This window comes from Hemicordylus capensis, chromosome 1, assembly GCF_027244095.1.
Source record: "Hemicordylus capensis ecotype Gifberg chromosome 1, rHemCap1.1.pri, whole genome shotgun sequence".
In the NCBI taxonomy this organism is placed as follows: Eukaryota; Metazoa; Chordata; class Lepidosauria; order Squamata; family Cordylidae; genus Hemicordylus; species Hemicordylus capensis.
This window is the reverse complement of record NC_069657.1, coordinates 103,746,368-103,768,397: the sequence shown is the minus strand read 5'-3', so window position 1 is coordinate 103,768,397 and position 22,030 is coordinate 103,746,368. Positions and strand designations below refer to the sequence as shown.

The following is a 22,030-nucleotide window of genomic DNA, read 5'->3' as shown; positions in this document are numbered from 1 at the left end:
GCTCAACATCTGGGCAAGATGCAATTGAACCCTTGGTAGCACGCTGTGATGCATTTGCACTGCACTTTGAAGGTAAAGTCACTCACATTCACTGTGAGTTCGACACTATGGCTGATGCAGGATCACTGGGAGAGGTGTGCATGCTCCACCCTTGTCCTTCATGACTTATTAAATCTAGCAAGGATGGAATTTTTAGCTGGGTCCAGCAGGTTCTAAACTCCTCATTGAGAGAGGGAGTCATCCTAGCATTATTGAAGCAAGCTATTATTTGACCACTCCTAGAGAAACCCAGTCTGCACCCAGAGGATGAAAACAACTATAGGCCTGTGTACAATATTCCCTTCCTGGGCAAGGTGCTTGAGCATGTCCAGACAGTCTTGGAGGAAATGGGCTATCTAGATCCATTTCAATCAGGCTTCAGGCCCGGCTTTGGAACAGAAACTTCTTTGGTCACCCTCTGGGATGGCCTATGCAGAGAAAGAGCCAGGGGAGGGGGGAGGGCAACCCTGTTCATTCTCTTTGATCTCTCAGTGGCTTTTGATACCATTGACCATAGTATCATTTTGGATAGGCTGGCCGAGTTGGGTGTGAGAGGCACTGCTTGGAGATGGTTCCACTCCTACCGCAAGACCCATTCCCAAAAGGTGGTGCTGGGGGACTACTGCTCAACCCCTTGGCAGTTATGCTATGGGGTCCCACAAGGTTCCATTCTTTCCCCTATGCTGTTTAACTTCTACATTAAACCGCTGGGAGAGGTCATCAGGAGATTTGGCTTGAGGTGTCATCAATATGCAGATTACTGAAGCAAGCTATTATCTGACCACTCCTAAAGAAACCCAGTCTGGACCCAGAGGATGAAAACAATTATAGGCCTGTGTCCAATATTCCCTTCCTGGGCAAAGTGCTTGAGATTCTATATCTCTCTTTCAACAGATGCAGGTGAAGTGGTGACTGTCCTGAATCAGTGCTTGGATGCAGTAATGGACTGGATGAGGGTGAATGAGCTGAGACTCAATCCAGACAAGATTGAAGTATTGTTGGTCAGTGGTTCCTCTTAGGGATGTACAAACAGGTTCATTTGGGGGGGGGGGGGTTCGTGAACATTTAAATTCTGTTAAAAAAACTTTTTTACCCGGGCCATGCAGAGGCCATGTGTGCAGGTGCACGGCCTGAATAATGGCTGCCGGGCTGCTGGGTGAAGGCTGAAAATTGGCCGAAGAGTACCCAAACCGGGAGAGGGGGGTAATTTCCCTCTAGTCAGAGAATAAAGCAATAGAGATTTCAGGCCATGCAATGAACATTGCTATTCAGAACCCCTGAACTTGGGAGTCCCATGACAGAAGAGAACCATTCAATTGCTTCAAGCCCTGTGGCACATCCTCAATCCAGTCTATTAAGGAAAACCATTTCACATCCTCTCTGTGCTTACTCAGCTGTGTCTCTGCTTATTTCCATGCTATCCACTTTCTTGAGGCCACACTTACTAGCTAGTCTCTTTTCTTCCTTGTTTTGCTCAATTATAGCCAGCCTTCACCTCAGTCATATCAACAGCAACCTTGGCTTTGGTCTTTTGCCTGTGCTATGCACCTGCCCACCTCCTCCTCTGAGGCCACCTGCTAGAACCTGACCCTGCAGGATTTGAGTACTGAGTTCCTGACATGCAGGGGCTGGGGACAGAGGTTTGCTATGGTACAAGCAGCTGTTAGTATTGAATCTACTGCTGTGTATGTGATGTGTAAGTCATCCTGCTTGTGCTTTGGGAATTAGAACATGTGAAGAAGATTACTGTGCCTAATTAGAAAGAAAACAGCTGTATGGATTGTTCTTTGTTCCCAGCATGTTTTGATATAGACTCTTTTTTCAAAGGACAAAAAAATACATTTTTGCAAAGACATTGCAAGAAGCCGCTCAGAAATTTTCCAGAGCTGCAGCAAACATAAGCAGACTGGGTAAAAACAAATCCACACAGTTGTTTTATTTCTCTGTTGGGTTTTTAAAGTTGATTTTTGAATCCCTTCTTTTCATGGTCCTAATTTTCCTCTGCATTTTTAGCATTTGTTGGTGTAACTGTGAACAAAAATGTAAATAGTCTAACACTGGGTTAAACTTTGGGTTATTTTCAGTGGCAGACATGTAGCACAGCCTTACGAGAACAAAGAAAAAGTTCTGTCCTTTCAATGAGTCAGTAATCGAGCTTCATACAAGGGTTGGCTTGGCTTGACTTGGCTTGCAGTCCAGCACAGGTGGAAGGGGAGGGAAAAGTGATTTCCACTTCTCTCCCTTCCCCTCAAAAGGCCCTTTCTCTGCCAGGAATATGTCCCTGAGGGTTGTGCAGCCCTCAGGGTGCACACTTGCTGCAAGCCAAGCCTCTCACACATCTAGTTTACTGGCTCTTGACAAGGACAGAACGCTTACTTCACCCTCATAGGGGTGTGTTGCAGGTCAGCCAGTAAATACCAATTAATATTTGTATTGGATAAATGGCACAAAACATCAACCAGTAGAACAGACCTATCTTTGGAGGCCTATGTGTGCTCTAAGGTGTCCTCAGTATACTTGTAATGTATATATTCATATATGTCCCAAGAGTCAAGAAGTGAAGGTCCCTCCTTCTTCCCAGAAGACCAAAGGGCTATTCCCACGATCGGGGGAAATCGGGTTAGAAAAGTAACCTGCTCAAGAACCCCTGCCCCAAAACCAGGTTTGCGGAGCAAGCGCTCCGCAAACCTGGTTTCCTAAGATTGTGCGTAGCCATGGCGCGGCTTCGCACCACACCGACTCACGAGTAGACCCCCACAGTGGAGGCAAAAAGCCACCTCCCAACTCCGGGGGTCTCCCAAGTATGCCCTGTGTGCTCGCGCAGGGCATACTGGGGCTTCCGGGGGCCACACGGCCCCCGAGCTCCCCAGCCCCCGCCAGCTCCATCACGGAGCCAGCAATCGTGTGGGTGGCCAATCTGGCCGCACAGGGCTCCCTCCCCGCTCACCCCACCAAACCGGGTCCCATGGATCGTGAAACCCCGCTCCAAGAGTGTGATTTTCTGCAGCAAGGATATGGGGTAGGATCCCAAGAACAGTTGTGATTCATTTCATGTGCCCAATGGAAACTTGTGTTACTCAAACAGCAGCTTCTCATGAAGCCTAGCAAGCCTCTTTTGAAAGCACAGGGGCTGTTCAATGTGGGGAGGCAGAAGTCCCATGGATAATGCTATAATGTTAAAAAAAGAAAAAGAAACTGTATGCATTTTCAGCATGATGAAAATCAAATGCTGTGGGGCCCGTTCAAGATAAAGGTCTGGAAGCAGCACATTTACTGCACCTGAAAGAAAATTGTTTTTGTTCACAGAGCTTGTTTATGTGATCCCTGTTCCCAAGATACTTCCTGAACTTACTTCAACCTTGATTTTCTTTATATACATAAGTGAAATTTAAAAAGAAAAAGAAAGAAGTGGATAAAAAGGAGCTCCTGCTTCATCTCTGATTCATCACACAATAACCAAACTTCCTAGCATAACCTGACAATAACCCTGAGCAAAAGTGTGTATCTAAAATACCACCTGCCAGTAAAAACGAACCCAAGATTACATCTGACAGATAAGCAATTTGGAAAGCATCTTTGTGATCCCTAATCATGTAATCAAGTCTGCTCTAGTGAGAGTTCTTTAAACACACCTTGAGAAACAAGTGACCTTCTGGAGATAACAATTGGGGAACGTGTTGCTAAACAGCAGGAGACCTGATCCTGCATTTCTACAGTGGTCAAAGTAGTGGCTTGTGCTGTCACAGCAAAGGTTGGCACATTTGCCTGAAATCTCTTATAGCTAATGTGAAGTCACAAAGACCTTCCGTGACAAGATAAAAAGGCCTTTAGTATAACAAGTAGGCTGCACCCCCATCTCAACCTTCTTCACCATCCCTACATTAGTGCCTTTTTGGGGTGGAGAGAAAACAGCTCTTACTATCAATGGCTGCCTTTGCAGTGACATTCAGGCTGTTTTACCACTGGCATATTACCACCTGCCAGGGGTGCACCTGGTGATTGTGGTGCCCAGACCAGCCCTTCCGCAAGGTGTCTCCCCCCCCCCCGCTGCCACCACAAGGCCACCCCCCCACCGCGAGGCCCCCCAAGCCTACTTTAGGGGGGTCTCCTGTGGCAAACCTAGGTGGTTAAAAAAAAAATCAAAGCCATCGTGCAGCTGAGGGGTGGCTGGCAAGGGGGTTAGTCGATCAGTTCACCTCTCCCCACCCCCATGGCGGCAGAAAGGGGAGCGACTGCTGGGCACGTCCTCTTGGCCTAGCGGCTGTAGTGAACTGTGAGGTGTGCCTGCGCAGTTCAGAGGAAGATTGTTACAAGCCTCTGAACTGGACAGGCACACCTCACAGTTCACGGCAGCTGCCAGGCCTAGAGAACGTGCCCAGTGGTTGCTCCCCCCACCGCCGCCGCCGGGGTGATGGAGGAGGTGGACTGCTCGGCTTACCACCACCACCCTGGCAGCCACCCCTCGGCCGCATGGCGGCTGTGATTTTTTTTTTTTAAAAGCACATTGGTTTGCTGTGGCGGGCAGGTTGGGGTGGCTGCAGGAGGCCCCCATGGCATTTGGAGCCCCCCCCCCGACCTTGGAGGCCACGGACCGAGGCCCCAAGGTCTGGGGGTTAGAGCGCCTCTGCCACCTGCTTTGGCACTGCATCAGTGGTGGGGCCCTTAATCTTGGTCTAAATTTTCAGGCAGCAGTGCAACAGATCAGGCTGAAAATAATCAAACCAGGAAAAAATGTTAGAGGTAACTGTTTCCTAAGTTAACAGAGACATAACACAGCATTGTTAAAAATAAAAATAAAAAAGAAAGAAAAGCAGAATACAGAAGCAAGCATAGAATATCAGGTAAGTCAAGGTGCTTAGCAAAAACAGAACCTAAAGAAGGAAGAGAGAACATTTGCAGTAGCCTTGAAAATTTACACAGATTTTTCACACCTATTTGTCTTACTATTCATGAAAAGTCGCAGTTGCCTTGGCAACCACCAACCATGTTGTAAGAACTATGCAGTCAGGAAAATACAGAGGTCTTTCAGAAAGCACTGTACACAATAGCATTTCAAGTATGCCATGTATGAACATATTTCACAGCATTACTGAATCTTTCTTTTTCTTTCTTTCTTTCTTTCTTTCTTTCTTTCTTTCTTTCTTTCTCCTTCACTGGCTTTTATTTGCTAGGTAAATGGGAAGCACACCTTTCACCCCTAGCTGAAGGAAAGGTTTGTAATAAGAATTGTTGGCATTTACTTAATTCAAATAGCATTAGCATGTAGAAGAGTACATAGTGTCATTTTAACAAGTGTGTATGTGAAGTATAGAAAATGGAAGGGAAATGCTTACTATAGAAACTTCTTTTCTAAAGGTATATGGTCAATGGATAACTTAATTTCAGGAAATGAATTCCATGTAGTTTAGCATCCTATCCTTGCTCTGACCTGCAATCCAGCTCCATGGTTATATAATATAATAGGTTAAAATGTGTTCTTCCCCAATGTTGCTACATGAAAGATCCAGTAAAATTATGGAGGATATTAACTCCATTTTCCATTTACATTTCTCAAAAAGATTGCTACATCAGAATTTGTGGGAAAGTTCCCAAATGGAAAACAGCATTTGATATCCATCATAGTAGACCAAGCTGTCATTGCTGCATTAGGTCCATGATCAAGAAGCACTAAAAAGCAGGAAAGGAGGTAGAGATGCACCCCATTATCCACAGGGGTTCTGTTCCTGCAGATTTCCATGAATAATGAAACCGCAGATAACAGAGCATTTAAAAAAATGGAAATAGGGGGTTAGGTTCCTGGCAGCTGGAAAAACTGGCAAAAAATGGCAAGAAAGGAGGAAATAATATGCCCTACCATGCTCCATGGGTCCCCATCTCTCCAGGAATGCCCCCCAAAGTCCCCCATCTCCCATTTTCCCATGAAAAATTGCAGAAAAGTATGTGTGTGTTTTAAAATGAGCACCAAAATGGCTCCTTTTCCCAAAGTGGTGGCTGGAAGTGATCTCCGAGGTAATTTCTGGCCACCCCCAACCTGCAGTTATGCAAAATTAATTCCTAGTGAACCAGTTTTTGTCAGCATATGCCAAGGTTGGGTGCCCATTACCCAAACGTGGATACGCCGATGTCAGAACTGCGAATGGTGAGGTTCACCTGTAGCTGGATACATAGTGTTGCCATATTTAAGTTCTCCAAATCTGGGAACCCTAATTTCCTAAAATATAAACTGAATACACAGTGGCTAGTGGGTTGGGGGGGTAGTTGGTACATGGGATGCCATTAATTACCCACTCCCACCTGCAAAGCAGTGGGGTCAAAATGAACAGAAGAAATGTAGGTGTGTAACAAAGACACCAAAGAATCTAAACACTTCAAAAATACCAAAAAATAAAAATAAACTGAGTACCCCAGTGGGGGGGGGCAGTTGACACATGGCAGTTGACACTGTCCAATGACAGTCAAAATGAACAGAAGAAATGAAGGGTATAATGAATCCTCATAGGGATTCATTATGAGGAAAGGTTATTAGACCCAAAGAATCTAAACACTTCAATATTCCTAAATAACAAACTGAGTACCCCAGTGCCTTGCAGGTGTGTGTGTGTGTGGGGGGGGGTGTACATAAGGACATAAGAACAGCCCTGCTGGATCAGGCCCAAGGCCCATCTAGTCCAGCATCCTGTTTCACACAGTGGCCCACCAGATGCCGCCAGAAGCCACAGGCAGGAGTTGAGGGCATACCCTCCCTCCTGCTGTCACTCCCCTGCAACTGGTACTCAGAGGCATCCTGCCTTTGAGGCTGGAAGTGGCCCACAGCCCACCGACTAGTAGCCGTTGATAGATCTCTCCTCCATGAAGTTATCCAAACCCTTCTTAAAGCCATCCAGGTTGTTGGCTATCACCACATCTTGTGGCAGCGAATTCCACAAGTGGATTATGTGTTGTGTGAAAAAGTACTTCCGTTTGTTGGTCCTAGACTTCCCGGCAATCAATTTCATGGGATGACCTCTGGTTCTAGTGTTATGGGAGAGGGAGAAGAATTTCTCTCTATCCACTTTCTCCACACCATGCATGATTTTATAGACCTCTATCATGTCTCCCTGCAGTCTCTTTTCTAAACTAAAAATCCCCAGGTGTTGGTGACCAGAACTGTACGCAGTACTCCAAGTGCGGTCGCACCATAGTTTTGTATAAGGGCATTATAATATTAGCCGTTTTATTTTCAGTCCCCTTCCTAATGATTGTGTAGTGGGCACATGGCAGTTGACAACTGGCACTGTCCAATGACAGTCAGAATGAACAGAAGAAATGAAGGTATGCAATGAATCTGCATAGGGATTCATTATAAGGAAAGGTTATTACACACCAAAGAATCCAAACTCTTGAAAAATAGTGATCACATATTTTGTCCATAACTCTACTTCTACAAGGGCTAGAGATTAGGGTTGTTTTTTAAAAAAAAATAATGAAAGCAGGGGGTCCATGTTAGGGTTAGGATAGGGTGACTTCAAATCCCCATTATTTCCTATGGTGAATTACAAAATCAGTAAAAACTTTTCACATCATTAAAAATCAGCCGAGTGCCCCACTGCCTTGAAATTTGGGAGGTAGGCGGCACCTATAGGCAACTACCCACCACCCAAATTTGGCGCCCCTAGGACCTTTATAAGTGGTTCAAATCAATCCGAATCCAAATCAAATCAAATCCAAATCGAATCTGGGGTAATTTGGGGTGACAGATTCAGACACAAAACGAATCAGGGGTGATTTGATTCAGGCACAAATCGAATTGAAAAAATCAATTCATGCACATCCCTATCAGAGTTCTGAACAAATCAAGAGACTACAGTACAGATGATATCCATGACTCAGTAAGTCATATTTTGACCTTATGATACATATGCTGGTGGGTATCAATTTATGCAACCTCCATATGCGTTCAGATTTCTCTGGTTTTTAGAGGATGATTGGGATTTTCCAATTTGCCAAGCATCTGCCCTTCCACAAAAGTACTTGCTCTCCTCCATGGAGAATCAGAAAGAAGATTTTGGTCATGTCATGACAGCTAATATACATAGAAAAATCTACTTTGCACATAAAGTCAGCATAAGCCAGTGTAACATTTTCAGACTGAGATTCCACGCGCCCCTCCCTGCATTATAACTGTATCAGCATCATACATTACAATTATTTATTTTATTTACAAAAATTATTAGTCATGGCAGAGGACAGAACAAGGACTGTATGGTCTTCTCACAAATAAAAATGCAAGGAAAAGAAAAAGAATGCCGAAATAGAAGACAAACAGATCAGTTGCAACCAAGATAAGTGCTACACACATTCAAAAACCTTTTGAGCAGCAGAAAACAGAAGCCTCTTGATGACAGGACAGTGGATTCATTTAGTGCTCCATACAAACAGACTTGTCTTCAACCACAACAGCTTTTCACTTTTATCTCTATTTCAGTCCCAACCAAACAATTGATTCTCTTCATCTTCAGCTGAAATGCAATCTTGAGGCAAAAGGTTGTCCTAAATTTTGTATCAAAAGAGATTTGTCATAAGTATGACAGGAAAAAATAATATTATCAGGATGATGACTTTGCTAAAATAGTTGCCGCTTGGTGCAAAGGTACTCAAGAAGCAAATCCTGTTAATGTTTCAGCTGGGAAAAGGTCAGGGAAGAACAGGGAAATCACTGTAGCCTTCTCCCACTCTGAATGTTTTATTTTTTAAATCTGATGCAAAATTGTGAATATAGTTGTGAGTATATATGAATTCAAAGCTATGAGTGCTATTGGCTTTTATTCTCAAGAGACACCACTACTGGATCTTCTTTTTTGCACTTACATGTTGTCACAGTCACACATAAAGCACCGACAATCATTTTCACACACTCTTAAGAAAAAGTATGGTATAGCTCAGAGTTTCTTAAGCTTGGGCTCCCAGATGTTGTTGGACTACAATTCCCATCATCTCTAGATATGGCCTTTGTGGCTGACAATGATGGGAGTTGTAGTCCAGGTTAAGAAACCCTGGTATAGCTTACATGTGACACAGGAGTGAAAAAGCGCTGAATGCCATCCAGAAAAATAAAATATTGTCATAATTGTATAAATATTGGGTGATATCCAGACTAGGGCCCCAGCAGCAGAAGCTCACTCAATAATCAGCAGGAGCTTACCCTGATGGAGCTCCATGCTGCAAAAGTTGTAAATACTATCCAATGTAATATCAGGTCTATTTCAGTTAAACCAGGGGTTCTTGAACTTGGGTCCACAGATTGTTGGACTACAACTCCCATCATCTCCCTTTGGCCATTGTGGCTGGGGATGATGGGAGTTGTAATTCAAAAATTGATTTTAAAACACATTGCAAAACACCAAGCAAGCTGCAGTTAATCCTAGTCTTGCTGCTTAAAGTTTAGTTCATTCAGGTTTTGTTTATGGTCTGAGCATGAAATTCAAATGCAGATTGGCTGGGCCAGAATCCTTTTTCTTTTCCTTTTCAATAGGAAGGGAGCTTTTGACATGGAAGAATATTTGATCCTGCAAGTCACCTGCATTCTGAATCTAAGACAAACTGTTCTTTTTGGAATCTGTATGTATTTGTCCCTGACCACAGTCAAAATTAAATCAGAGTCAAGCCATTTCATTTGAGTGTCTGTGGAAATCTGCTTCCCTTTTCTGTCCTTCAAACCTAAGAACAGCACTAAAAACAAAGCAGTTGTGAATTACCACAATATATGCCACTCAAGGCAATTCTATTTATGTTTCTTTTTTTAAAACCAACTTGTTATTGTAATAGATTTGATTCTGCTTCCATGGAAATTTTTAGAACTACAGTTGATACTTCAATATAATACAATGAAAATTTTGATGTGTAAGACTTGATACATACCCAAACCTTCAGATTCAAAAAGGCAAGTATCATCCACTCCCACATCTCTGCACCAGGACAAGAAATTTGCTGTATTGTCCCGTGCAAAAAAAGATCCAGACGGTGCATTGGCTTTGCATGGAATTTTTCTCACTGGCATTATCTGCAAGACAAACAAAAAGCCCCTCTTATTGTAAATGCAGATTGGGTGACAGGGGATTTTCAATTACTTGGACAGTAATTTAGTACAGTATTGTTGCAGGAACAGATGCAATGCCATTCCTGCTTTACACCATTGTTGCACCAAGCCTTCTACTGTATACCCAAAGTAGCAGAAGCTCTCTAAAGATTTGGCAGAAGCCATTTCTGGTGCTACTACCTGACATTCTTCAACATGAAATCACCAGGAACTAAACCAGGGTGCCCGATACAGGCAAACTATAGCCCGATTCAGACATTATGCTGTATGAGTGTACCGATGTCTGCACACTGTGTTTGTGTGAATGACTGTACCTGTGTTTATTTTAAAAGTGAACCTGGATACAGGCCCTTCAAATGCATGGTACAGATAGGAAGTATACTTCTGTAGCTGAATTCAGCATAACATGTGAATGACTGTACCTGTGTACAGATCTGTACCCATATACAATGTACACTCATTGTACACGTGTTGAACATAACGTGTGAATGGGTCTTATGTGCATTGAACATAACGTGTGAATGGGTCTTATGTGCAATACCAATGAGTTATGATCCCTGCAAGAATCTAAACGTAGACTAGGCACTTTACAAAATTTAAAAACAAATGGTCCCTTCAACACCAGCATACAGTTTAAGATTTTTCAAAAAGGAAACAAAGAGAGAGAGAAAAAGAACAGAACAAGAATGAGGAGACAATGAAGCTGTTCACATGGGCACCAAAACTTGAGCTAAGGAAGCCCAGCCCAGTTTTTGGTGTGCATGTGTACTGCCAGGAGCCATGTGGCTCCTAGCAGCCGCACAGCAGCAAACCCGCTTAGGGAGCCCTCTGCTTAGCCTGGGTTTGGGGTTTGAGACACCCCAAAAACAGGCTAGATGCTTGTGTGCCGGTGCCACACAGCTTCATGCAGCACCTACACACAAGTAGCTTCCAGGCCAGCATTGAGAGGCTCCCCCATAACGCACCTCACACTAGCACGGTGCATTATAGCAATAGCACTTACATTTATATACCGCTCTATAGCCGGAGCTCTCTAAGCGGTTTACAATGATTTAGCATATTGCCCCCAACATTCTGGGTACTCATTTTACCGACCTCGGAAGGATGGAAGGCTGAGTCAACCTTGAGCCCCTGGTCAGGATCGAACTTGTAACCTTCTGGTTACAGGGCGGCAGTTTTACCACTGCGCCACCAGGGGCTCTTTAGAGAATTATGGAAGTTCTCGGGGCCTTCTGGCCCCCAAACCTCTCTGCTTCCTCCATGCTACTGGCAGAAGCTGGCAATTATCTGGGCAGCCGATCCAGCTGCCCAGCAACATGGATGGGATCATCTATAGGGGAGGTAAGCTTTTCAAAGCTTCTCCACTCACCCCATCTGAGCCCATTCTCTAATTGTGTGCATGGGCTCATTGATGTGTTAAAACTTGTTGGACAACAATAAGACAATTTGAATTTTAAAATATACCACTAGGATCCAAAGGAGATGCAGCTTTTCATTCACACACCAGGGCTTTTCAGACATCCTTTCCATTGTAGTCCCTCATAAAGGTAAACATAAAGTTGTGCCTGGAGATCACCGAGCCCTGTGGTTGTCTTTGGCAGAATACAGGAGGGGTTTACCATTGCCATCTCCCGTATAGTTTGAGATTATGCCTTTCAGCATCTTCCGATATCGCTGCTGCCCAACATAGGTGTTTCCCATAGTCTGGGAAACATACCAGCAACCTCTTGCTCCCTAGGCAAGTTAAAAATCTAGCAAGTCTTCTGCAAGACTGAATTTTAATAAGGTCTAGAGATTAAAACATATTCTTAGCCCTCTTTTAAAGATGGACAAATCTGCAGTTTTCCTGCAGAATTTTTAAGTTTTTTGGAAGAAAAATTCACTAACCAGGACATATATGGGTATGCAGATCAGTGTGATGGTGCTGTAAATATTCCAAGTGTTCTCATCCCTGAACAAGTCTGACTAAAAAATAAATGCTACAATGTGCAGCTCGGCTATTAAAGTGATTTATGGTGTACCTGCTTCTGTTCTGGAGCTGGTTATTAAATTCAAGATTTTCTGTAAGCCAAGTACAGGGGAAACACAAACAATGTCTGCAAAGGCTTCCAGCATTATGTCCAGACATTGATTACTTGTGAAAAAAATCCAGCCCAAATAATTCTTGGAAGCATCACAAAACACTGGAGCTGGGGTGGGGGGCGGCAGCACTAAACAACATGTAATTGAAGAGGTTATACCTGACCCCCAGCTACTGGCCAACTAATTACAGTTGACATCCCATCCCAGTTGAAGGACAGTCTGTAAATACATAAACAGGCAGGGTGCTGCAGTGGGTAGCTAGCAGCACATTAAGCACATTAAGCCAAGAAAATTACAATCATGCCACTTTACTAAGTAAGAAGTAGTGGTGTGCACGGACCGGTCCGGGGCCATACAAAAGGCCTCTGGACCAGTCCGGAATTCCAGCGGTCTGGCAGGGCGGGGGAGTGTGTCTTTAAGGGGGAGGCAGTAGTACTTACCCCCACACACACACCACCGCTCTTCCCCCTCCGGCGCTGGAGTTTCCAAAAATGTTCTTGGGGTGGCAGAGTTCCTTCATGCCGTCCCTGCCCCCGTCGTTGTCTGTAAAGGGTTAAGGTAGAAAGAGCTGGCGGCGCACATGCGCCCTTTGCAGCGCACGCACACCAGCGGCGAAGACGAGTGTGCATGCCGCGAAGGGCGCATGTGCAGCGCCAGCTCTTTCTACCTTAACCCTTTACAGACAACGACGGGGGCAGGGGCGGCAGGGAGGAACTCTGCCCCCTCCGAGAATGTTTTTGGAAACTCCAGCACCGGAGGGGGAAGAGCGGCGGGAGGGGGAAGTACTACCACCCCCCTTAAAGACACACTCCCCCCAGTGCCAGACCCTGCTTCTGTGGTTCCGTGCACATCCCTACATGGGGGCAGAGGAGCAAGGGAGGGGCAGGTAAGATCTGACTTCCTCCTTTTAAAGTGCCTGTCCGCTGCCCGCCCAAACAATTTGGCTGCGGCAGCTCAAAGCGTTTTGCCGCCTCGAAATAGAGGTGCCAAAACACTTCAAGCACTTCCCTAATTGGCAAGCACATGTAGAGGGGCCATTCAGATGAACAGGCCCCTTGCACAATAAAGGGATGTGCCAAAAGTGCATTAGGATGTCTTCTGCTGATGTCACACTGGATGTCCTCTCAGCCTGACCCCATCATTCCCATATGTTCTGATGGCTGTCTTGTCTAAATCAGTCCATTATGTTGTACATGCATTCAGGTGTCTATACACATACTTTTTTTAAAACTATACATGCATTCATTTTAAAAGGCCTCCTCATCAAATGAAGGCCACGGAAGGCCTATTCAGACATTATGTTGCACATGCATAGAGATGTCTGCACACACACATGTATATGCTATTGTCCCCTGCTAACTGGGCAAAGAGGCACCTTTTACCGTGGTGATTCTCTTTATTTAGCAGGGGGAGAGTAACTGGACCTATCCACCCCCAGCATAGTACTTCCAGTGACTGTTGCTGGTGTGTGTCTTATGTTTCTTTTTAGAATGTGAGCCCTTTGGAGACAGGGAGCCATCTTATTTGTTATTTCTCTTTGTAAACCGCCCTGAGCCATTTTTGGAAGGGCGGTATAGAAATCAAATTATTATTACTATTATTATTATTATTATTATTATTTCAATGACTGCACATGTGGTTACTTTGAAAATGAACCTGGGTACAGGCTCCCTCAAATGCAGGTACAGATAGGAAGTGTACTACCCTACATATGTTTAATGTAACATGTCAATAACTATACATGTGTACAGATCTGTAGTGTGCACTGCACACCGACTGTACGTTCACAGAACATAATGTGTGAATAGAGTGCACTTGGTAAGTCACTGTGTGTGTAACAGATCACAAAGTTGTTCCAACACCCTCTCTGCCTCTATTCCTTTATCAAACCTTCCACATGGCTACCTGAAGGCAAATTGCATAGTGTCCACATAGGCTGAACACAAACTACATAGTTCTGCTGGTCAGGCCACATAAAAGACTCACTGCTTGGAGTAGCCACCATGAATAAGCAGTTATAAGTAAATGTTTGTAACAACATCTGAGTAAATAAGAAGTAGTCTTGCAGGGAGCAGGGGGTGTACTAGCAAGATGTTTACTTTGTCTGAGACCCATCGTTTGTCTTCTGTTTTTGCTTAGAGCAAATACAAGGGCCCATATTTTTCAGTGTATGTAAATCATATAGAAGAGTATTTCAGACTATGTTTCTGGGAACCCTAGAGTCCTTTGGAAAATTATCAGGGTTTCCTCGAGTACTGGAAGACAAGTGTCCCTGAACAGAAATTTGCTCACTACTACCCCATTCTCCTGAACTGTGTAGTCATTGGGTTGTGCTGGATATACTGCAAGGTGGACACAGTTCACACAGAAGAATGGTGGTCAATGTCAAGGCACAAAAGAAGAAAGGTGGACAATGGTAAGGCTCAAAAGGCCTAGCCAGTAGGGATGTGCATTACATGGATTGTGCTTTTTGTTTAGAGCTTGGGAGGGGGGGGGATGCAGATGGCTGAAAGGTTTCATCAAACCGACAGAGCAAACCTTGAAACATTTTGAGTGTTTCAGCCATAGGAAACAATGGGGAAACTCGAAACACCCCATTGTTCCCCATTGCTCCTAGGGACACCAATGTGTGTTGTGTGGTAGGTCATGATGGATGCCACCTACCATAGGATCCTATGGGTTGTGTAGTAGGTAGCACCCATCATGCTCTACCACACAACCCACTTTGGTGTCCCTAGGAACTACCTATGGTGGACTATGGGATGTCTTGAGTTTCCCCATTGTTCCCTATGGCCAGAACAAGCTGCACTCATAGTGTCCACACAGAGTGCACACAAATTTTGCAAACTGGGCTCTCCATATCTCCCCCCAGCCAATGGGGACACAGTTGCCCATGACAACACTTTATATGATAACAAGCCAACCAATAAGCAAGGAAATTGCAAGCCAATCGGAAGCCAGTGCCAGCAAAACCAAACAGCAAGTCAAAAACAGGCCTCCCAAATGGCTCTTGCAACGTTTTGAATCAAAACCGGGTTGTTTTGTTCCAAGCTCAAAACAAGCCCTTTAATTCCAAGGGTGTTTGCTCGAGACACTCAAAACAGCCCATTTCGAGTTAAAATGCTTTTACACTTCCCTACTTGCCAGTACCCCAAATGAAATATGTGTGCTGAACAGAACATTCCCCAGAACTCTCTGGAATGTGTAGGGGTTCAGTAAATGTTGTGGCATCTGCTTAGGGGATCCTAAATAGCTAACTTTTGTGGCAGCTGCTTAGGGGGTCCTGAGGGCACAACTCAATGTGAAACATGTTCTCTGAACAGAACAGTACAAGAGCAGTTCCCATTAATAGTGCCAAACATGTGTTCAAGCCCCAAATACCATTGTGAAACAGTTTTCTTCAACTATGCCTACCGGCATATTTGCTGAGGGGGGAAAGGACATTTTGTCTTTCATTTTAGTTGAGCCAGAATTTTACTCAGTCCCTTAAATAAAAGTAAGATTAAACTTATACTGAAGGACTGCAGGGAAATATCTATGTTTTCTTCTCACCTAATAAATTTCCAACCACCTAAAAATAACTAAGAAGTCTTTTTTATTATTCTCAAATCTGTTAACTGTAAGTTCTAACTCTGAAATATGAACACTGTTATTTAAGAAAGGTTTGATTCTCAAATGCTTTTTTTTGAAAAATTTATTTCTTTAAATGACTCAAATTTCTCCAAAGTGTTTTGGAACAGATCATCCTGACATAATTAGGTCTCCATATGGCAAAAGTGACTTTTGTTGACATAGTAGAGTATAGCCACAGTTACTCAAAAACAGCAGTGCACACAATTGCTCCTATCAAATATCACAAAAAAAACAGTTCCCCAGTTACACTCCTTTTACAATCCTGTCTTGTTGATGTGCATGCAGGAGGTTTAATGCAGGATGTGAAAGTGTGAGTGAAACAGATGATGTAAGCCTGGAAAAATGTGGTCAGGTTCACTTCTGCACCCCAAGAGGGACTGTGGTGCTATGAAATCACATGGAAAAAGAAATATATTGAAATATTTTTTCCAAAAGAAGTTCCATAATTTTGTTTTAAAATGTTTGCTTTGGGGAGTCTCAAAGCATATTTTTAAATATCCTGAAAAGAGAAATTATCCTTTCATTATTTCACAGCAAATTCCTCTGAATAAGTAAGCCCTAGAACAGCAGGAGTTGTGGTCAGCCAGGCAGCTCACAGCAAAAGTACCCTTCAGGTTTGAATCACCTAGGTTATCAAAATAGGATGGCTAATCATTTATATCAAAGTACCATTGAACTATTCTAGAATAATAAACAGTCGTAGCATCTCAGACTTTTTTAAAAAAAACATTGCTTCCTATGCCTGGGGAATGTACTATTTAATTCTCTGAATTTCCTCCGCCTATTCTATGAGTTGATCCACACATACATCAGAATCGCATGGCATGCGATTCAACCAGAAAGCAGGTAGGAGAATCTCTCATCTTTAAGTTGCCCCCAGGTGAGGTGGTGTTGGGGGGACCCAGCCTAGACACAGAAATCGATCATGTTCGGTAGCTCCTAGGACTGCGACTAGACTGGGAAAGACAGAGACATAGAGCTTTCATACTAACAGGTTTTAAGTAAACAGTCACAGATCATATCCAAGAAAATACTCACATGAGCGTGGGAAACTGGGCTAAGGGAGCCCAGCCTGGTTCGGTACGCCCATGTGAACCCCTGGGATTGCATCCGATCCCGGTGGCTACACGGTGGCAAACCCGCTTATGAAGCCTCCTGCTAAAATGAGGTTAAGGGAGTGAGCGCACAATTTTTAAATTGTGTGTCAGCCGTGACTGCTTGCTGCAGCTGGCATACTTGGAGGGGGATCCCAATTATGCATTATTGGGGGTCTGGAAGGTGCATCCCGGCACCCCAACCCTAGGAGCTGCAGAGGGAGCCACTGCTCATCTGGGTGGGCGATCTGCCCACCCAGGGACTGACAACCAATCGTCTTTAGGGAAGGTATGCTTAATCCTCCTTCCCTGCAGACAGCCCAGGAGCTCTTCTCACTGGCTGTGAGAAGAACTTTCCTGTCTACAAAGAGAACTAGGCTTCTTTCTGTTGTGGAACTTCCAGGGGGCACTTCAGACGAACAGCGGTCATAGCACACAATAATGCCAGGGCCACAGCAAAAATGAGCCAATGTCACTAAAGGATATCCCAACGCAATCTCAGCACATTCTTTAATCGCATGTGATGGATGTTAATCAGAATCTCCCCTCTACAGAATCTACATGCACTACAAAACCCTATTTCAGGGCTGTACAGCTTTGGCCCTCCAGTTAATTTTAGACTACAACACCCATCAACTCCAGCCACAGTGACAATAGTCATGGATTATGGGAAATGTAGTAAAACATTTGCAGGAGGGCCAAAGTTGTGCAGTCCTGCCCTATTTAAATGTGTTTGCATGTAGCAGCCTCCGTTTGTCTGAATCAGCCCAATTTGAAACAGCTTCCACGAACTGGGTCTCTCAAAGCTCTTGTTCATAAAATTTTAGACTTCAGTTCAAAAGTTTTTTATTCAGACCGGCATTTGAAATATATGGTGTTTTATGGCTGTCCTGAGTAATTTTAACAGCAGAATTTTTATATATGTGGTATTATATTTTTGAATGTTCTTGTCTTTATTTTCATTTTCTATTGTGAGGCACTTTCAGTAGCCATTTGTTTAGAAAGGCAGTTAATATATTTTAAAATAAATGAAGAATGAAAGAAAGAACCCCAGAGATTAACAAAAAGCCTGTTGTAGACATGTCTGGAAGAGGTTTCTGCATTGCCAAGACACATCTTAATTGCATTAGACTTTTCACGGTGATCTTATATGTTCGTCTTAAATTCAACAATGTAATACAGTATATCTCATCTGCATGTAGGACTGGGAAGAGCAATAATCTTGGAGAAGTGAAGTTATTTATTTTGTATATTAATTTGCTGTTACAAACACCTTAAACAGTGTATAATGGGGAAGAAACCATAATTATAAATAAGTCCAACCATCCCTAAAATCATAATTCTAAGGAAATTCCAATAGTAGCTACAATAAATCATATATGTACCAGATTTGCAAGATCGCCTTTCCAATGCTGCTGCTCACTCATTTAAAACAAAAACAAAAACTAGTCCAGCTAGAACTGTATATTTCAGTGCAAGAAAGGAATGCATGGTCACTTAAAATTTAAAGAAACACACACATAAAACAGAACACACACACACAAATGTCAGGGCAGGTAAACGGGAGGGCAGGACAGATAGTCCAAGAGCCTGTACTTTACCTACATTTCACTCAGCTTGAGAAGCCAAGCCAGAGACACTGGGCTGTATCCAAAGGGTTCCTTCCTCTGAAAGCACCCCCAGTCTCCTAAGGGCTCAATAAGTGGCCCCTTGTGTCACCTGCTTTCTGCTGAGTTATTAGCTGTAATGCCATCCACTGAACCGCTGGTGTAGGAACAGAACTCCAGCAACAGGGAAAGCAAGTCAGTAGCTCTTTTCTTTAGGAAAGGATGATGGTTGCACAGACAGTAAAGTATTAGGTCTGCTTTGGGAATTGGTGGTTTCAAACTCTTAAGCTCCATTCAGATGTTTTGGGTACAGTGGGTGCCATGTGCATGCTGATGGCACTTGGGGCTTTTGAGGACATGCACAGCAGGAAGCTGGAGGGGGGGCATTTTCTTCAAGTTCCCTTTCTCATTTCCTTTAAAAAGTACTTAAACTGTGCTTCAAACTGCAGTTAGGGCACATCCCTAGTCATAGCTTGGAAAGCTGGGAGGAAGTCCCACCCTGACTTACTCACCCCCTCCAACTGGCTGCCCTCAGTTACAGTACTTGTGTGAAGGGGCAAGTGCCATAACTGTGATGGCCAGTGCTTCCATGTGCGGCAATCTGGATTGTCCGAAGCTGCCACTCACAGAAGCGCCAGCCATCACCATTACAGCAATTCCCTCTTCACACAAACAGTGCCGTAACTATGAGCAGCCAGCTGGAGTCAGTGTGACAACCTTGAGGCGGGACTTCCTCCCCAGTGCTGCATTCTATAATGTCTGGATGGGGCTCTACTGCTCGACAAAAGGTTTCCAAAATGGTAGATGCTGCTGTAAGGTGGTAGAAGGAAAGTGATATAAACCAGTTACTGGCGGCCTGTAATGGATTAAGGGTTGATCTGTTTCATTATGGATCACGCCAGAAGATTGTCTTCCATTATTTTTGTTGTAGTTATTAGCAGTTTGAAATCTAAGAGAAGGAGAAAGAAGAGCAAAGAGGAGAGAGAGAGAGAGAGAGAGAGAGAGAGAGAGAGAGAGAGAGAGAAGGAATATGTGGGCCTCATGAGTAAGTCCGGGGTGAAAGGTGGGTCTTGGTCTGACACTGTTAAAAGGCAACTTCTCTAGGCTAATCTTCTTAACTTCAAAAGGTCTACCCCAAGGTCTATGGTAGAGGACTGCAGCCAGTGATGCCACCACTTCCCCCAGTCTTATGAATGATGGTCATTCTTTCCAAAGAACCAAAATTTGGCCTCATTTTTGAAACTGCAGACAGCCCCATACAGCAATATCAGTAATAAATGTAAAAATCCGTGCAAATTCCAAGAAGCAGTCAGGACCACATGGAATGTGTTGTCAATTTCAACTTATCTCATCTCCTTTTGTTTCTCCCTGTTTCTTAATGGACAGTCTCATTCTATTCACTTCTCCAAAATGTACCATTCCACTACCCACCCACCCCCACCCCCGCCACAACTCTTCTGCAAAATTAGTTCCAAATGGTGCTTTACCTTTTATGAGCCAAGTGTCAAGGAAATACCCCAGGACAGCAGTTTAGATAATATAAAGAAAGAATTTCCTTTAAAAAAAATTATGTTGCCTTTGCTGTCATTTTTCAGACTGACAGATGCTCAGAGATGTTGATGCTGTCACCCAAAATGTTCACAGGGGATTTCATTCATGACTTTTCTGAAGTTTAGTTTGACACTCCTCTAAAAATGTTTCATTTTCACTTCCATGATAAAGTTTCTAATTTTCTGTGACTTTTCCAATCAGAAACCACAAAGAAGCAGCTGAGATTTTGGGAATTCAAAGTTGGATAGGTTGGGTTGTTGTTTTTTTTTAAATGACTACATGATTTGAAAAACATGTTGGAATGTTAACAGATAGAGCCAAATTTCCAAACCAGACTTAACTTGGTGCCTGAAATTCTGAAGCACAGCTTTTCTGTGCATACTCTACTTGTTTGCCTAGAGATTTGCAAACACATATATATGTGCCCCCTCTTTGCCGGTCCATTCACATATATTCTGACAGATTTCTGCACCCACAGTCTTGAATGACTGCATATTTGAGTTTTCAGTTATGTGACAGGAAGAGAGCAATTTGAGCCCAAACTGAAGAGGAAGGGGATGAAATGAGACCACCACACTTTTCACATTAAATTTTTAAAAATGTTCTCATTTTTGCACAGCAATAGCAAAACATTTGGTGCAACTGCAATATTTAATATGACTAAGATCAATTTCACATAAGAAACTTACTTTTCCCACCTTCAATACATTTATAATGCAACTGAAATCCTACATGTCAGTATGCTTATCTGCATGACAAATGCCTCTCTTCTGCTTTCTAGGATTCCTTAGCAGCCAACTACCAAATATTTGCATAGTGTGAGTTGTCTCACATATAGACAATATATGATAAGATAATATAGCAGTCTAAAAAGTGCCTTAGACTTTACAAGTGCTATCAACCTGCATAATCATTTTCATATTTGATTGATGGTATTTGTTTGTAATGTCTGAAAGGCTGCTGCATATAGATTATGCAGGCTGCAGGTAGAAATATAGCCTGAGCAATTTACTTATGCAGGATTATTTGCACTTGTTTGAGCATCCGAAGCTGCTCACAGTTTCACCAAGAACAACATTAGTTACTTGCAGTTTTCATTGGGACTTGGCTGTCCCATAATCTTGGCCTCCTGTGGTTGGGATCATATATTCAGCATTAAATGCAAAGGGATACAACCCAGCAAAAGTTAGTGGCCCACATGATTTGCAGTGTTATGCCTCCATGACGCTGTGCCCCGGGATTTCTGTAGACTCCTAAGCAGTCCCAATGATGCTCTGGTAATTCAAACAGCACTGCCAAAGTTTCCCTCGGCTGTGCTGCTTAGGAACATAGGAACATAGGAAACTGCCATATACTGAGTCAGACCATTGGTCTATCTAGCTCAGAATTGTCTTCACAGACAGGCAGCGGCTTCTCCAAGGTTGCAGGCAGGAATCTCTCTCAGCCCTATCTTGGAGAAGCCAGGGAGGGAACTTGAAACCTTCTGCTCTTCCCAGAGCGGCTTGTGCAGCCACTTGTTCAGAGCACCGTTGGGGTCTGCAACATCCCTACAGCACAGTGTTATGCAGAGCAGACCTAATACTGCAAATCACGTGGGCCACTAACTTTTGATAGGTTGTCTCCCTGCTGCACATTGTTGCACATATGATTCCTGCTGTACATATGATTCCGACCACAAGAGGCCAAGATTAATCAGCAAGGTTAAGATTTCTACAATGCAATCCTAAGCATATTTACTCAGAAGTAAGTCTGTTTAGTCAGATGTAAACCCCACTGTGTTCAATGGAACTTACTTAGGTAGTGTGCATAAGACTGCACAACCCAGATTGCTCAGGCAAGCGAGAATGATGAAAAACCCACAGTGCCAACAGGCAATCTGAGCTGGGTGCAGGGGGGGCGGGGCGGTACTTCCCATACTATATTCCAGGTATAAAAGCAAAGCTTGGACA

General features: G+C 43.6%; 1 protein-coding gene and 1 long non-coding RNA gene across 7 annotated transcripts in view; one reads left to right on the top strand and one right to left on the bottom strand.

Moving 5' to 3' along the window:
- GAS2 (growth arrest specific 2) overlaps positions 1-22,030 on the bottom strand; it is a 172,507-nt gene that overhangs the window by 84,565 nt on the left and 65,912 nt on the right. For all 5 annotated transcript variants that reach the window (XM_053266376.1, XM_053266387.1, XM_053266408.1 and 2 more), the window contains one exon: positions 9,937-10,078. In XM_053266376.1, the coding sequence (XP_053122351.1) occupies positions 9,937-10,078 (142 nt within the window). The remainder of the gene's footprint in view (positions 1-9,936; positions 10,079-22,030) is intronic.
- Positions 4,398-9,677, top strand: LOC128332114 (uncharacterized). 2 transcript variants are annotated; one of them, XR_008310558.1, is made up of 3 exons: positions 4,398-4,779; positions 5,211-5,251; positions 8,253-9,677. It is a non-coding gene; the product is annotated as an uncharacterized LOC128332114 (long non-coding RNA). The 2 variants fall into 2 exon arrangements; XR_008310557.1 differs by having other exon boundaries at positions 4,398-4,880.